At 52.4% G+C, this 17131-nt stretch overlaps 1 protein-coding gene and 1 long non-coding RNA gene across 2 annotated transcripts in view; one reads left to right on the top strand and one right to left on the bottom strand.

The window, feature by feature from the left end:
• Positions 1-17131, top strand: part of LOC128934041 (uncharacterized) — a 207620-nt gene that overhangs the window by 114361 nt on the left and 76128 nt on the right. The gene's annotated exons all lie outside the window — the stretch shown is intronic.
• LCMT1 (leucine carboxyl methyltransferase 1) lies at positions 832-16894 on the bottom strand. The gene is made up of 11 exons (XM_054271300.1): positions 16798-16894; positions 15774-15865; positions 15127-15248; positions 13134-13210; positions 12377-12438; positions 6651-6753; positions 5355-5475; positions 4605-4706; positions 3857-3948; positions 2584-2681; positions 832-1028 (listed from the first exon to the last, which is right to left on the bottom strand). Exons 1-11 carry the CDS (start codon positions 16872-16874, stop codon positions 1006-1008), a joined length of 969 nt encoding a protein of 322 aa, XP_054127275.1. The 5' UTR covers positions 16875-16894; the 3' UTR covers positions 832-1005.

Below are 17131 nucleotides of genomic sequence, written 5' to 3'. Positions count from 1 at the left end.
ATTTCTTCCTTCAGCATGCCAGCGCTGACACCACAGGCTGAGTCCTTCCCAGTCAAATCAATCTCTTTTCCAGTTTCTTGTACATCCCCGAACACAGTCAGGGCCCTCCTTGCCCTCCACCCTTCCCCTGGCAGCAGTGAGAGCCCTGCAGGGCAGTGCAGCCAACACCTCATCCAATGGGACCTGAACAGAACAGAAATGCACAGAATTCCCTCCTGCTCAGCCACCCCCAGCCCCCTGCCACAAGCACGTGTTACACAGCCACAAACACACACAGAGGCAAACCAAAGAACCCAAGAACACTCGACTTTCAGTGTGGAACTAAGGAAGGCAAGCTTGGAACAGGAGTGACTGACACTCGTGCAAGTCCACTGTGGAACAGCTGGGAACGGGAGCACGTCCTGCCCACAGAAATGTTCCTTGGATGCAATGTTCAATGTTCAACGCTCCTTGGATGCAATATTCAATGTTCAGTGTTCCTTGGATGCAATGTTCAATGTTCAGTGTCCCTTGGATGCAATGTTCAATGTTCAATGTTCCTTGGATGCAATGTTCAATGTTCAACGCTCCTTGGATGCAATATTCAATGTTCAGTGTTCCTTGGATGCAATGTTCAATGTTCAGTGTTCCTTGGATGCAATGTTCAATGTTCAATGTTCCTTGGATGCAATATTCAATGTTCAGTGCTCCTTGGATGCAATGTTCAATGTTCAATGTTCCTTGGATGCAATGTTCAATGTTCAGTGTCCCTTGGATGCAATGTTCAATGTTCAATGTTCCTTGGATGCAATATTCAATGTTCAGTGCTCCTTGGATGCAATGTTCAATGCTCCTTGGATGCAATGTTCAATGTTCAGTGTTCCTCGGATGCACCCAGAGCTCCAGCCCGTCCCCAGCAGCAGCACCAGGAGTGTCCCAGGCTCAGCCCGGGGCTGGCACGTGCAAACCCATCCTGTGCATGTCCATCCTGAGCCCTGGGCTCCCAGGGCTCCCTCCCTGCTGCCCTCAGAAGTCAATGTTTGCCAGACCTGTGTGAAAACAAAGAGGGGTTTGGGGCAAGAAAGGAGCGTTTATTCCTACCCTCACTGCACCACGGTCCCTTACACACAGCAGGAAGGATGCTTGCAGAGTTATTTCATTTTTTAAAACTGAAACATAAAGGATTTGGTGTGGGGAAAGCAGGAAACAGGTTGGGCTGTGCTTTTTAACCCTTTTTTGATTGTGATGCAGGAACAACACAATGCTCAGGAACCTCAGGGTCTGAGGAAGACAAGGCAGAGGAAAGTACCATCATGAGGGCAGTAAATTGCCCCAGGATAAAAAAGCCCTGCTTTGGATTAAGGCACACCCATGCCATGTCCACTGGACACTTGGTTATCACCTCTGAGATCTCTTTGTAACTGCTGAGAGAGCTCAACCCCAAACTGTCCTTTCACTAATCCCAGCACAGAACAATGCTGAGACCCCCCAAAACTGCTAGGAACAGATGAACTTTAGGGCCTTGGCTCCTCTAAAATAGGATTTGTGCTCCAGTCACCACCTTCAGCCTGAAGAGATCCAATGCAGAACATGGGTTTGGAGCTCACAGCTCTGGAGGATTCAGGAGAGCAGCAGCACGAGCAGCAGCTCTGTCACAGCAGCAGCAGCAGGGTGTTGAAGAGCTCCTTTTACCAGTTTTTGTTTGAAGATCTCCCTTTAGCAGCTCTGTCAGAGGCTGTGCTGCCCAGCCAGGCTGCAGAGACCAAATCTATTCCCATTTGCAGAGGAACAGAATAAATCTATCTCAATAGGTAAAATCTGCTGGTGGGTACTCGGTCAGGAGCAGGGAGGATGAAGGGGAGAAATGACACAAGAGTTTTCCTGGAAAGACTGAAATCCCTGAAACTGCAGCCAGAAAGAGACAAAGTGTGACTGCATAGAACTCCTTTCTAATCTGGACAAATAGAGGCTGTGGCCATCCCTGCTTCGGCCAAGCAACAATTCCCCTCATTTTATCATTTCTTGAGCAGCAGCAACACCCAAATGCTACAGGAAGCCTAAATCAAGTCTCTCTCTTTGACAGAAATCCCAGCCCAGGAAAGACAGAATTTTCAGAACAAAAGGAACAGGTAGAAGGGTTCATTTCAGAGGGAATGTTCTTCCCCAGGGAGAAAGCAGTGTGGAAAACTTCAGTGTCAGATGGCTGCAAATGGGGACAGTGCAGAGAAGCCTGGGATAAGTAATACAAATTTATTTTTGTGTTGTCAGGACACTGTGCCTTCATATACCGTGTGCCCATATGGCACTTCCCATGCATGGGATTTGTAAACCTTTCAATTAGCACTGATGGGATAAAGCAGGCAGTTATTTAAAGGAACCCATACGGCATCTTCTGGGGGAAAAGCTCCAGCTCCCTGCACTGGACAGGGAGGCCCAGAAAGCCCCAAAGGCTGTGGAGGAGCAGAGCCCAGCTGGGAGCAGCTCCCAGCCCAGGGAGGAGCAGCAGAGCCCCGGATCAGGGGGATTTGGGGTGAAACAGCCCAGCCCAGCCCCCCCTCAGGACATCCCCATGGCAGGGGCACCCCCAGGGCTGCAGGACTTTACCCAGGTTGCTGCTGTCCTTGGAAGCCCAGCAGATGCAGTAGTGCTGCATCAGCTGCTCAAACAGCTCCTTTTCATCCAGGAATTCAAGGGCTTCTATTCTGCAGGAATAAAACAGAGGTCGGGATCTGAGCTGGATTCCCAGCAGAGTTGTTACTGCATTGTTCACTCCACGGGAGTGAGAACTGCGGCCAGAAAGGCAGCCACCTCTCCAGGGAATGATTACAGGCCTTGTCCATGATGCCACCCCACCAATGTACGGAACAAGTGACCCACAGGGTGTTTCCAACTCCTCATCCCTGGCATTCCCTGTTCCAGGACCCATCTGGGTAACTCCTGACCAACACCAGGGCTGCTGCTGAGGCTCTAAGGGGCCAAAGTTGCTCAGTGCCCTCCCAGGTGTGAGGAGCTGCAGAGGAGCACTCTGGGAAAGACTTTTCTAAAGAAAGAGCACTTGCCTCAGTGATTCTGGAGGACAGAGTTTACATAACCCTACTTCCTGGCATGTGGAACAAGTGCAAGGAGCTGAGCAGATCCAGGGTAGCCAAAAATGCTGCAGAGAAAGCACGAGCTCCGTGTCTGCACCAGTGCCATATGGTCCCACCACACAGCCCTGTTCCTATTTAAACCACCTCTGATTTCCACTCTCACCTGTTCAGTTCCAGGCTCTGAGAAACCCCCACAGGTGAATATCCTGACCAAGGTAACTTGCTCAGCTAATGCCAACTATTAATGACTCACAGCAATTCACATTTCACATTATATCCCTAAGAAGTTACTCCTTAACATTTCCCACTGTTTAGCGTTTAATGCAGGAATTTTAACAAAATCCAGGCAGAGTAGTGACTGTTAAACAGCCTTTAGTCCCTGCTCTGAGTTCTGCAGACCCAGCAGCCTCCCCCTCATGATTCCAATGTGTTGTGGTCTAACCCCAGCCAAAATCTTCACCAGGAACACCCTGGGGACTGCAAAAACTCAACACAGCATTTCTGTGTTGAGCATCTCCCATTGCAAATCTCTGTCAGGAGATGCCTCCTGTCACACCCAAAGAAGCCATCACTGTCCCAGCCTGCTCCTGGCAGCGTTCACCCTCTGGATCATCAGTGCAGGCGTGATCCTGGGGGCTGTGCAGAGCCTCAGGCTCAGGAGGGCTGTGTGGTTGTGTGGTTGTGTTTCCCTGGGCAGCCTCATGTTCCACCAGGGGATCCCACGTGCTTGGGAAGGCCCTTGGAAATGGCACCTGAGGATGACTTTGGGGTCTCTCCCCCAGTGGTACCTTCTGACATCAGCCTGTGGCAGGAAGCTGTACACCTTCATCATATCCACGGCATGGGCGTTGTCCCAGCCACTCCCCAGCAGCCGTTCCCTCTGCAAAACAAAGCCAGCACAGCTCTCACAGCTCCCACAGGCTCCAGGCGAGCACAGAGCACAGCTTCTCCCCCTGAGGGTCTCACTGAGCGGACTGAGCTGGCCTTTAAGAGCTCCCAGACTCCTCACTGAGTGTGTGCTGTGATCTCTGCAGGGGCAGCCAGGGCTTTGTGCAAGCACTGACACTCAGCCAGCAAAGAGAAGCTCTGGGTGACCCAACTGTGGCCTGCCAGGGCCTGAGGGAGCCAACAAGAAACATGGAGAGAGACTGTTTACAAGGGATGGAGGGACAGGACACAGAATGGCTCCCACTGCCAGAGGGCAGGGCTGGATGGGATATTGGGAATTGGGAATTGTTCCCTGTGAGGTGGGCAGGCCCTGGCACAGGGTGCCCAGAGCAGCTGTGGCAGTGCCAAGGCCAGGCTGGACAGGGCTTGGAGCCCCCTGGGACAGTGGGAGGTGTCCCTGCCATGGCAGGGGGGGCACTGGACGGGCTTCAGGGTCCCTTCCAAACACCATGCCCCAATTCCACAGTAACGTGGCCAGCAAAGGGCTCAGTGCCTGCCCCCCCTGCCCTGGCCCCTGCTGAGCCCCAGGGCACACTCAGAACTCCCAGCCGGGTTAGCAAAGCCCAGTGCCAGCCCCGTGCCCCTCACCTGGGAGTCCAGGGAGCTGCAGAGCTCCACCCCAGCCAGGGTGCAGTGCCGGCGCTGCAGGTTCTCGATCATGATCTGCCCGAAGCGATCCCTCATGTTCACCTGGGGACACAAGGGCACAGCACAGCCTGCCAAACCCCGGCACTGCCTGGGTCACAAGATGCCATCTCACAGCAGCTCCCGGTGCCCAGGAGCAGCCCAGAGCCACGGGGACAGTGCCCCTGCCCCAGGGACACCGGGGCTGGCAGCACAGCTGCCGCTGCCCCAGCTCTCCAGCAGGCACTGACAGCTTGGAAGATGCTGTCGCTAACTCCTGCAGCCACCTAGCTCCCCTGAGGCACTGTTTTACTTCCACAGGAGAACCAGAGTTCAGGCTGATGTGATTTTTGCTGCACTTTGCCAAAGAACACAGAGGCAATTATGTAATGTTATACAGCCAGAGCCAGCACTCAGCGTCGGTTCTTTTTGCTCTGCTTTAGCTAAATCAATATTCTATGGTTTTTTCCACGTATGGATTAAGTCTCAATTATTTTGCTTCAACATACTTCAGAAACTGTCTTTCAGAATAGCTGTATTTTCCCTACAATGAGCTAACCAAGCTACAAGTTAAAACACATTACTCCAGAAATTCAGCAGAAACTGCTGTTCCTACAAAAGGACAGGGCCCACTCTCATTCCCCAACAACTCCCACCCACGAGAGCAATTTTAGTGACAACAATGCAGGCCTAAAAATGCCCCTCTGGTTTTACCTGCTCATAATTGATAACCATGGCCACGGGGAAGGTGCTTGCTGCCCACTTGAGCAGGCTGGCAGACTGCTGGGGGGTCATGTAAACCAGCACACACTCGGCCACCAGCAGCGTTGGCAAACTGTAAAACAAAACCACAGCAGAGCATGATTTCCAGCACAGGAACAAGAAAAATCTGCTAAGGACTGAGAGCAAGCAAGTCACTCCATGTCTGCACAATTTCCTGAAAGAGCTCCATCTTTTATGAACCAGACACTGAAGACTGAATGAAATCTCTTCATCACATTGACTCAAACTGGGCTCTCTCAAGCTGTGCGTTAATGAACCACAGGGACTCCTGTGAACCAGAGATTTTAGGGATCAATCTCCCCAAAAGTCAGCCCTGAGCACAGAACACTGTGCATTCTGTAAGTCCTCTCTGACAGCAGGAACTGTGTGTGTTAAAATTCCCTTTGCAGGACAACTGTGCCCTGTACACACAGCTCCCACTCTTGTAGAGATCAGTGAAATCAGGCATTAATTACAAACAGAAAAAAAAGTTCTCTTTAAAAGAAGTTCTAGGAAGAATTTTAATTAGACAAATTTGTTCAGTATCTGTAAAACAATCTTCACATATTATTATCTAACAAAATGTAATCCATAGTTTGCACGTTGCCTCTTCCCCCTCCATCCACAAAAGAACAAAAATAGACATCTACACAAGTGATTTCTTCACAATTATTGAGTTTGCTTTTAATTGCTGGAATGAAAGGGGAAAAAAAGTCACTAGAAGCAGGAGAAATTCCACAAGGAGCAGCAATGTAGGCAAGCAAGGCAACATTTCAGAGGATGGAAGTGTAAAGAATTAAATGGCAATTTGATGCATTCTGCTTCCCCATATGCTCTCTCCCACCCAGCCAGATCTCTGCTATTTATATTGCTTCCATTTGAAAGGTCTGTCCATCATCCACTCAAAAACTCAACTCCTGCCCCCCCAAAGCCTCGTGTTGAACAAGAGAACCCCAGAGGAGCTTTGGGATTCAGATCCCAAGGACGCCGCTGCAGCCCCACCAAAGCGTTTAGGAAACAACAGGGGTTTGAGAGGAGGCCACAGGAAAGAATTACAGAGCTGAAACTCAGAAATCACAGAATGCTGGGATGGTTTGGGTTGGGAGGGATCACAGAGATCAGCCAGTGCCACCCCTGCCATGGCAGGGACACTGCCACTGTCCCAGCTCCCAGCCAGCCCAGCCTGGCCCAGGGCTTCCACAAGCCCCCATTGGAAAACACCCACCAAAAGCCAATGAAACCCCTTACTGTGTGTCCAAGCTGTGTTTCCTCAGCTTCTCCTCCAGATCTGAGGAGGAACGGAGGTCTGCCCCTACTATGGAATACCGACTGGAGTCCAGGCTGTGGGAATCTGCAAGGAAATGTGGAGACACCAACGTTATCAGTGAGGGATGTGCAGTTATCAATCAAAAACACTGCCCAGGAGCACAGGAATATTGACTGGAGTCCAGGCTGTGGGAATCTGCAGGGAAATGTGAGACACCAACATTATCAGTGAGGGATGTGCAGTTATCAATCAAAAACACTGCCCCAGGAGCACAGGGAGCCCAAGTTTGCTCTGTTGCACCCAACTGTGAGCAGCAAACTCTTCTTTTCAAGCCACGAATTCCCCTCCTGGCTGTGTTCTCCATCACCAGCAGACCCTGCAGGAGCCTGCTCTGCCTCTGCAGCCACGCTGAAGCAGAGAGGTTAGCCCAGCTGTTACCATGGTTTCCAGCAATGCAGAGAGAAGAAAAATGGCAAGATTAAAGGCAGGGTTTGTGTTTGGTTTGGGGAGCCTTCTTAGGCTGCCCAATGTATGTACATAGGAGCTACATAAAAGTACATCCATTTCTGAAAAGCTAAGCTAAGTGGCAATATTTCAAATATTAACAACAGATATAGCTAGAGAAATTAACTGCATATGTAGTTATGTAATAAATATGGGGAGCAGCCAGAGACTGGGGGCCAAAAAAGAGATATCATTTAGCCTTTTGGTATGATTTAGTGATGGCACTTAAGGAAAGAGCCAAATGACAGAGGGTATTCTGTTGCTGTTGATATTCCCCAGGGATACAACAGGACCCTGTGGGTGCTCCCCAGCACGAAGGAGGGACAAATCCCAGAGGAGCCCCTGGCATCCTGGCACAGCTGGGAGGGAGCAGCAGAGCCTCCTGCCATCAGTGACTCTGACACCCAGCAGCAACGAGAGCGCCCAGAGGAGCCCAGTGCCCACAGCAGGCCCTTCCCAAGGGCTCCATCAAACCCAGGCAGAGCCAAAGCCCTGCACAACACTGGGATGGCTCTGGAGGGGACTCCAGGCCTCCCTGGGCAGCCCCTTCCAGTGCCTGGCCATCCTTTCCATGGAGAAATTCCTCCTGATGTCCAGCCTGAGCCTCCCCTGGCACAGCCCGAGGGAGCAGAGAAGTGGCTGAAGGGGCAGGATGAAAGGGGTTTCCATTCATGAACAAAACAACTGGGGACACGTGTGGGATTCCCAATTATCCCAACACACAGTGACCAAACACCCCAGAGGATCACCTCTGGTTTTCAAGTGACCAGCTCTCTGGAAGTGGCGCTAGCAAGGGAAATAGCTGCCATTCCAGCAGCACTTGGGAGCAGATCCAGGAACCAGAAACAGTTCAGAAAGAGAGTTACAAGGGAAGAAAAGAGAAAAAAAACTTGTGCGGCATGTTGAATGATTCAACATTTTGAGTCAAGGCTTTTTCCATGTGCATGTTCTGTAATAGCTTTACTACTTCCCACACCCTTCTATTTAAGTGATTACATCAAGGCCATGATAATGGCATCAAAAAAAGCCACCCAAAAACCCCACCACACACAGGGAAGTGTTTAAATAGGGACTGGTTTCTGTCCATGGATACGGCACAGCGAGCGTCAGCCACCACAATTAGTAGGGAATTAATGCCAGCTCCCTGTCCGGCTTCGGAGGCTGGGTCACACAAATACCTCAATAAAGAACAGAAATAAAAGCCAGAAATAAACCACAAAACTTTTTAAGTGATCTGGGAGAGAAGGAGCACAAACACTCCAAGGTGGAAGTAAACGTTCCTTGCTCACAGCTCATTGATTTGAGCATTTTTATCATAAAACCTGAATTGGTTTGGGTTGGAAGGGATCATAGAGACATCCAGTGCCACCCCTGCCATGGCAGGGACACCTTCCACTGTGCCAGGCTGCTCCAGCCTGGCCCTGGGCACTGCCAGGGATCCAGGGGCAGCCACACTTCTCTGGGCACCTGTGCCAGGGCTCCCCATCCTCCCAGGGAAGGATTTCTCCTCAGCACCTCACCTGAATTTCACCCTTTTCAGTCGGATCATCCTGAACTAGGCAAACTTCAGCTGCTCCATCACCTCTCCCTTAGGGAGCAAACACACTGAGTGCAGGGCAGTGACAGCTGGGACAGCTGGACCTGCCACTGTCCCCAGCCTGGAGGCCACAGTCCATCCACAAACACCCCAAAACCGGCTGGGACACGGTCTGGCACCAACTCCTACCTCCCTGCAGAGCTGGGGGCTCCTGGGGCTGTGCTGGGCAGGGCAGGGCAGGGCTGGGATGTCCCTGGGGGTCCCTCCCCACTCAGGGGGTTCTGTGAACTATGAAGTGAGCAATGCGCTGCCCAGGCTGAGCGGCCTCGCTGCAAATGGATTTCACAATTCCTGCCCATGCACAGGGCAGCTGGAAAAGGAAAATCCAGTCCCAGCTTGGCAGCACGGTCACATGCTCCCCATTGATTTCCTCTGAGGAACAAGAGTTGGTTTTACCTGAATTGATTCTGTGTGTGTGTGTTCAAACCCCTCTGCTCATTCCTACTGCAGTGCTGTGACTCAGGCCAGTGCCCTAGTGCTGGCACAGCCAGTGACATTTGGGGCTTAAACCACTGCAAATCCCACTCCAGGCACTGATTCCTACCAGGCACCAGCACCAAAACCTGGTGTTTTTAGTGAGGCTGTTTGGTTGGGTTTAGTGAGGTTGTCTGGCTGGGTTTAGTGAGGCTGTTTGGTTGGGTTTAGTGAGGTGGTCTGGCTGGGTTTAGTGAGGTTGTTTGGCTGGGTTTAGTGAGGTTGGTTGGCTGGGTTTAGTGAGGTTGGTTGGGTTTAGTGAGGTTGGTTGGGTTTAGTGAGGTTGTTTGGCTGGGTTTAGTGAGGTTGGTTGGGTTTAGTGAGGTTGTTTGGCTGGGTTTAGTGAGGTTGGTTGGGTTTAGTGAGGTTGTCTGGCTGGGTTTAGTGAGGTTGGTTGGGTTTAGTGAGGTTGTCTGGCTGGGTTTAGTGAGGTTGGTTGGGTTTAGTGAGGTTGTCTGGCTGGGTTTAGTGAGGTTGGTTGGGTTTAGTGAGGTTGTCTGGCTGGGTTTAGTGAGGCTGTTTGGTTGGGTTTAGTGAGGTGGTCTGGCTGGGTTTAGTGAGGTTGTTTGGCTGGGTTTAGTGAGGTTGTCTGGTTGAGTTTAGTGAGGTTGGTTGGGTTTAGTGAGGTTGTCTGGTTGGGTTTAGTGAGGTTGGTTGGGTTTAGTGAGGTTGTTTGGCTGGGTTTAGTGAGGTTGGTTGGGTTTAGTGAGGTTGTTTGGCTGGGTTTAGTGAGGTTGTCTGGTTGAGTTTAGTGAGGTTGGTTGGGTTTAGTGAGGTTCTCTGGCTGGGTGCTCTCCTCTAGAGCTGCCCTGGGCTCTGTGTGATGCTCACCCTCATCCTGTACAAAGATTCTCTCTGTTCTTGGCTGAATGAAGGTTTGAGAAACACCAAACTCAGATTTAACTGGAGAACTACAAGGGAGGGGATGGGGAAGGGGGAAAGATGAGCCCCCCACCTCACCTACCCCAGCCAGGGCACAGGTCCAGCTGTCCAGGGATGACCAACAGAGAATGCTCTGCCCTGGGCACACACAGTGTGGTTACTGTCCATGGCTCTGGACACAGGAACAGCACGAGTGGTTCAGATGTCACAGGCACAGAACAAGACAAGCCTGTAGTAACTGAGTAGTAGCAGGAGCTGCTTACAGCTGCCTTTTGACCTGAGCACGCTGAATCTTTTCTTCCAGCCGTGTTAGCCCTGCTGCTGTGCAGAGGGAGGCCCCAGGCCCTCCCTGCTGCCCTGACCCAGCTGTGGGGCAGCCCTGCAGCCTCCAGGCACACCAAGCTCTGCCTCTGCCACCACAACACAGCTTCCTTCTCACATTAGTGCAACAACCTCCTGGAGCTTCTCCAAGAGGCAGCACGCAGGATATATTGACTCCCAGTGATTTCATTGGGATGTTCATGCTCAGGTACCTGTGCAGCTTTCCAGAGCAGCAGCCCCTGCAGCCTGCTCTGCCCAGCCCCAGCTCCAGCCACAGCCCAGCAGGCACTGCCACGCTCTCAGCTTGTCCTGGGAGCCCAGGGCCAGCCCAGCACGTCCCCTGACACCCACACTGGCCACAAGAACCTCTGGGGATGGAGGGAAGCTGAAAGAGCCAGCACAACTCAAACCAGGATTCCAAACAGCCTAAACAAACCATTGCTGGTGTGCAGAGCCAGCAGTGTGAGTGAGGCGGGGAGGCAGATACAGGGACAGGATTCCAAAATCCTGAGCCATTCCCCCCTGGCAATGCTGCTCCCTGTGCCAGTGGTAACCCCACAATCCTGCAGGTCTAACACCATCCCAGGTCAGACCAGAGGGCTCCCCAGGATGATCCCAGCCCTCCAGAGGCCAACAGCAGCTCCCAAGGGAAAGAAAAGTCAAAGAGAGGGAACATCATCTAACACTGGCACCCAAGTTGTTTTCCAGCTTTTTCTCAAAAGTACTTAGAATTGCTTTGTATTTCTGGACCATTACTGAGCTCGTGCTTTCATCCATCTATTTATTCTAATACCCAGATCCAGCAGGAAGGCAGCAATAATCATTTACATGTGAGGCACAAACTGTTTTCCCCCCCATGTGCATCACTTTCTATTAATCCACATTGAAATCATCATCAAGTCACTAATTTCACAAGATACTTCTGCAGTTCTTTACCACTCTTCAGAGTTTGGATTTGCCAACAAGCTGCCACTTACTAATCACTATTTTCCCAATTTTTTCTTAGTGTTGAACAACAACATACCCTCAAGCACAGATCTCCCTCTCCTCCAGAACAAAAATGAACAGCATATGCTCGCCCTCCATCCCAGCTCCTCATCCATATGAGAGCCATTCCCTCCCCACCACCACTGTGCCATTTCTCTGGCACACTCTGGCACAGGACAGCTGGTGCAGCTCAGCACCTGCACTGAGAACATGAACTCAATGGAACCCAGGCAATTTTCCACAGGTTAAAAGGTTCTCAGGTGCAGTCCTGACACAAAATTACAATTATAGAATGACTTGGGCTGGGAGGGACCTTAGAGATCACCCAGTGCCACCCCTGCCATGGCAGGGACACCTTCCACTGTCCCAGGGTGCCCCAAGCCCTGGCCAGGGATGGACACTCCAGGGATGGGAGCCCAGAACCTTCTGTTCCCTAATGAGGGTACAAACCAAGAGACTACAGCCACCACCTGAAATTGTTATCCTTTTAACACTAAATTGTAACAAACAGCACTGGCTCATGGGCCTGGACTGTGCAGGCTGTGTTTCTGCTGTGAAAACGCTGCTCAATGTAAAGATTTGTGCTCTTAATGAGACAGAAAGCAGATAAACACTCAACAGATATTTTAATCCAGTATCCATGCCTCTCTGTAGCACTTTTTCCTTTCCTGTGACAGAAAAGGAGCTACATATGAGAGAAAAAGAAAAAACCCAACAACTTTCTGCCAGAATAAAACCACTTAAAGAGAAGACATTTCTAACATGACACAGAACAAATGGGCAGGAGTCTGTAAGAGAAGAAAAAAGCTTCTTTTCCCTCCCAATTCTCTGTCCAAACAGCATTTCAAACATTAAAAGCCTGCCCACATAGCAGAACAAAATGATCAGAAAAGTTTTAAAAGTGCTGCAGTACATCACTGACTGAGTTTGAAGATGACTCACCTATTAGAAGAGAGTCCCCTGAATGGGATTCCATAATTGGTTTTGACAGGGGAGGTTTTGATCTGTGGGAAGAAGGAAGAAGCATCTCAGAGCAGTTAAGCCTGTTGAACAGAGAGCTTACAGCTTTTTTCTTAACATATATATATATATATGTGTGTGTGTGTCTGTGCGTGTGTGCCAAAAGCAGCTGAGGGAATATCTCTGCCCTCTGCTGGAAAGGAAAACCTTTGCAAGCCTGCTGAATTAGGAGCTGACTTTTATACACAATTTCTTTAACTCTGAGAGAACCTTTCAAGAGAAATCCAGGCACTGTAACAAGCCCTCAATAACCCCGGATGGATTCATTCCAACAGGACACTCCCAGCTGTCCTGCTTCCAACTGAACAGGCACATCTGGGAATTCAGGGCTGTCCTCCCCAGAGCTTTCACCCACCCCCTTCTGCAGCCTGGGACAGGGGCAGCAGAGCCTGCCTGCCCCATGAGCCTTTATTGTACATACAGTCCTGGAATGGTTTGGGAAACAACCTCAGAGCCCACCCAGAGCCACCCCTGCCATGGCAGGGACACCTTCCCCTGTCCCAGCTGCTCCAAGCCCATCCAGCCCGGCCCTGGGCACTGCCAGGGATCCAGGATCTGCTCTGGGCACCTGTGCCAGGGCCTGCCCACCCTCACACCCCAGAACACGAAGAGTTTCTCAGCAGAGACTGAAATAATGCCCTGACTGACAGCCAGTCCCCACAGCTGAACACAGACTTACTTGATATTGTGTATTTTTCTTGCAACGATCATTGGGAAATCCACTTCAAAATATTTCCTAGGGAGGAGATTTTCATCCTGGGAATTGCAGGAAGACACTAGAGTTAGGGACACTCAAGTTTCACATGCACAGGACAAGACACAAGCAAAATCCTGAACAGCTCTGGTTTGGCTTACAGTGACATTTGTACCAGTGCTGTAACAGTGTCCCACGGCTTAAAACCCAACAAAACCCAGCTGAGAGCTAAGAGCTAAAGAAATGATTTATCACTTGATGCAATCACAGGAGCATAGATGAGATGGGAAGGGGCCCCTGGAGCTCACCCAGAGCAGTGACAGGAGCGTGTCCAGGTGGGGCCGGGATGTCACCTGAGAGGAGAGGGACTCTAACCCCAGACACAGATACTGAAACACACCCTGCAGCCTGGTCTGGGGCTGTGGGAGAGCACACACAGCACCCTGACAGCATTCACCAGGATTGCCAGCACAGGATTGCCAGCACAGCCTTGCAGGGAGGAGCAGGAAGGTTTTGCACAGGCTCACCCAGACAGGGAGCACACCGCAGCTCTCCCCCAGAGCACAGGCACAGCAGCCTGCCTGCACCACAAAAGCGAGGAAAGCCCTTCATTCCACGCTGGCAGGGTTTCCCAAGGGACAGTGCCAAGCCTGTCCCTTGCAGCAGGGCCTTTGTGAGGGATGTGCTGCCCGTGCTGGCTGTCACCCCGTGCCTTTCTGAGGTGAGACCAGCACTCAACACTCCAGGAACTCCCTGCTCATTCACTGCACCACACCTGCTCTCTGCCAGGACAAAGAACTGGAATGACAGGCCCCACTTCAGCTCTGAAAGCCACTGTTACCAAAACAGTATTTGGGCAGAGCTTTTGTGGAAAGGCAGCTAAGAGAAAAGCTTCACAGCTCAGGGAAAAAAAAAATCAGAATTGTCTCCCTTCCACTGATGGAATACAATAAATTGTGACCAAGCAAAATGCTCCTCAGGCCTCCCTCCAGAACCCAAATTTACCCATGCAAATGCTAGTGGGAAGACAATTCACTCAGAGGTGTGTTCACCCAGAATGACACCATCACACAACACCTGAGTGACTGAATTTCCATGAATTACACACACACTAACACTGCTATTTATGGAACAGGCTGCCCAGAGCAGCTGGGGCTGCCCCTGCATCCCTGGCAGTGCCCAGGCCAGGCTGGACAGGGCTTGGAGCAGCCTGGGATAGAGGAAGGTGTCCCTGCCATGGCAGGGGTGGCACTGGATGATTCTCCAGATCCCTTCCCATCTGTGATTCCACGATTTACATAAATAAACTCACAACTGCAATCCCAGGGCACATGGGGAAAGTGTGGCAGCAGGTCAGGGCGTGCTCCTGCCCCTGCACCCATCCCTGGAGAGCTGCAGGGCCCAGTCCTGCTCCCCAGGAAACACAAGGAGCTGCTGGAGAGGCTCCAGCAGAGGCCACAGAGATGATCTGGGGTCTGGAGCATCTCTGTGATGAGGAGAGACTGCAGGAGCTGGGCCTGGTCAGTCTGGGGAAGGGAAGGCTGAGAGGGGATCCCATCAATCCATCCAAATCCCTCCCAGGGGTGTCAGAGGATGGTGCCAGACTCTGTTCAGGGACAGCACGAGGAGCAGTGCCCAGAAACTAAAACACAACAAGTTCCATGTTGACATGAGGAAGAACCTCTTTGCAATGAGGGTGGCAGAGCTGTGGACACGTTCCTGTGTCACCTGCTGCAGGTGACCCTGCCTGCCCAGGGGCTGCTCTGGATGATCTCCAGGGGTCCCCCAAAGCCCAGCTATTGTGGGGTTCTGTGTGGGAGCCCTGCTGTGCTGCCCTGTGGCACAGAGCCAGGCTGCAGAGCCCAGAGAAGCCCCCCAGGGGTCCCCCAGAGCAGCCCCCCAGGGGTCCCCCAGAGCAGCCCCCCAGGGGTCCCCCAGCCCCTGTCCCAGCCAGGCCTGGCCCTGCAGCCCCCGTTACCTTCAGCCTCCAGAACAGGGTGTCCATGCCAGCCCCGAGGTTGACAATCTGAGAGTTGCATTGTGTCTTCTGCAGGAAAGCCTTGATCAGGTAACTGACCCCGTGCACTCGAGCATAATAACCTGCAGCACACACAGAGCTGGGAGTCACCCCTGGCACACAGCTCGCCAAGGTCAGCACTCAGCAAGGTCCCCAGGCACTCTGCAGGGACAACAATGCCCTCTTCTTAACTACCTAAGGGCTCTCCTTTTTCTTTTTTAATTACAAACAAAGCCCCATGCACTGATAAAACCCAACTCCTTGGGCAAATAGAAGTTTTAGTCAAGTCTCACCTCAAGCAGAGCAGAATAATTCTACTTGCAGGGACCCAACTGCCCTGGGTCAAACCAGCATTTCTGACTGCTTTGAGGAGATCTCTACACTGGGACATGCAGAGACAGCAGAAAAGGAAAGAAATAGAGTTGCTTTCAAAAACCAAAGAAAGAGAGTTTTGACTCACAGATATTTCAAAGATCAGACACAGCATGGATGGAATTACTGCTGCGAAGAAACCTCCTCTCACTCCCTCACAGATTCCCACCCCCAACCCCAGGGTGCAGAGGTGCTGTCAGGACAGGTGAGGTGTCCCCATCCCCGTTCCAACTTGCCTCTGTTGATCTCAGGTGCCTTCCTCTCTTTGGCTTGTCTCACAAAATGCTGGATGTAAGGGTCCTTCCAGTAGCCAATGCTCACAGCAAACCTGTGCAGCAACAGGGGAAGAGAGAATTATGAAATAAGGCCCCCAAAATTTACCCTAAAAGATACACAGGCTGGAAGGGTCCCTCTGCCCTGGGTGTGCACATGCAGACATGGTTTAAAAATCTGTTCCATGTGTGGAACTACCTGAGTTAAGAATTTATATAGTTTAGTTAGACATTTCAGTTGTTGCCATATTCAACAAGCATCCTTTTAATGGCCTCTCCACTAATGGATGAAATCTTGTGAGCAAAGACCCAAATCTCAAATATTCCCTCCCGGGGGAGCCAGAAGATGAACTGTCTGTCTGCAGCTCCTCAGGCACACAAACGAGGCTTTATTTCTACCTGCTGTATGAGTCAAGGTGTTTGCACTGATTCCAGAGCTGCCACATCAGTTCACAGTAAAACAGTTCTGTTTAACAGAACTTATGGCTTTTACAAGTGATTCCCCAAGGAAAGCTCTCCACCTAACAAACGCTCTGCTGCTCTAAAGCCCAAAAGGACAGCCCGACCAAGAGAGGGGTTAAATTCACACACCAGGGCAGTGACGCCATCCCCTGCCAGGGCCCATCCCGGCGGGAGCAGGGAGGAGACGGAAAAGCGCCAGGCCGGTTCTTGGCTCCGCTATGGAACCCGCCGTTAGCACCGGGAAGCACCGCAGGCCGGCTCGGGACGGGCCCGGCGGGGTTGGAGGCACCGGGGGCGGCTCGGGGCTCACCGCAGGTCCCGGAGCACCCCGCTGCTCCGAGCGTGACCCGGCCGGGCCCTGCGGCCGCTGAGCCCGGGGCGCACGCACAGAGCCCGGGCACCGGGACGGGCCCGGACCGCTCCTGCTCTGCTCTGCTCTCCCGGGAGCCGCCCGAGCCTCGCCCGCGCCCTGCCCAGCCCCGCCCGGGGAACACCGGCCCTGCCCGGCCCGGCCCGGCTCCGGTACCGTTTGCAGACGGACGCGTCCTCGCAGGTGCCCCGCACCGCCTCGTCCGCCTCGTCGGGGCCGGTGGCGGCCGCCATGGAGCGCGCGGGGCCCGGCCGCTGCCGCCGCCCCTGCGGCCCGCCCCCCGCCGCCGCTCATTGGGCAGCCCCCGCCGGAACTCGGCGGCCATTGGTCCGTGCGCTCATGGAAATGCACAGCGCCCAATGAGAGCTCGCGGGATGCAGCGCCTCGACCAGGAAGCGGAGGCGGTAGCGCAAGGCGAACCGGGAGTTGTAGTCCGGGACCGCTCGGCGGAGCAGCGGGGCTGCGGCTGTCCGGTACCGGGCGGCCCTGC

Source organism: Melozone crissalis, unplaced genomic scaffold, assembly GCF_028551555.1.
Source record: "Melozone crissalis strain CALT ecotype California unplaced genomic scaffold, PUWL_Pcris_2 ptg000012l_1, whole genome shotgun sequence".
Classification (NCBI taxonomy): Eukaryota; Metazoa; Chordata; class Aves; order Passeriformes; family Passerellidae; genus Melozone; species Melozone crissalis.
Note: the sequence above shows the minus strand (reverse complement) of the source record. Positions and strands in the feature narration are given on the sequence as shown.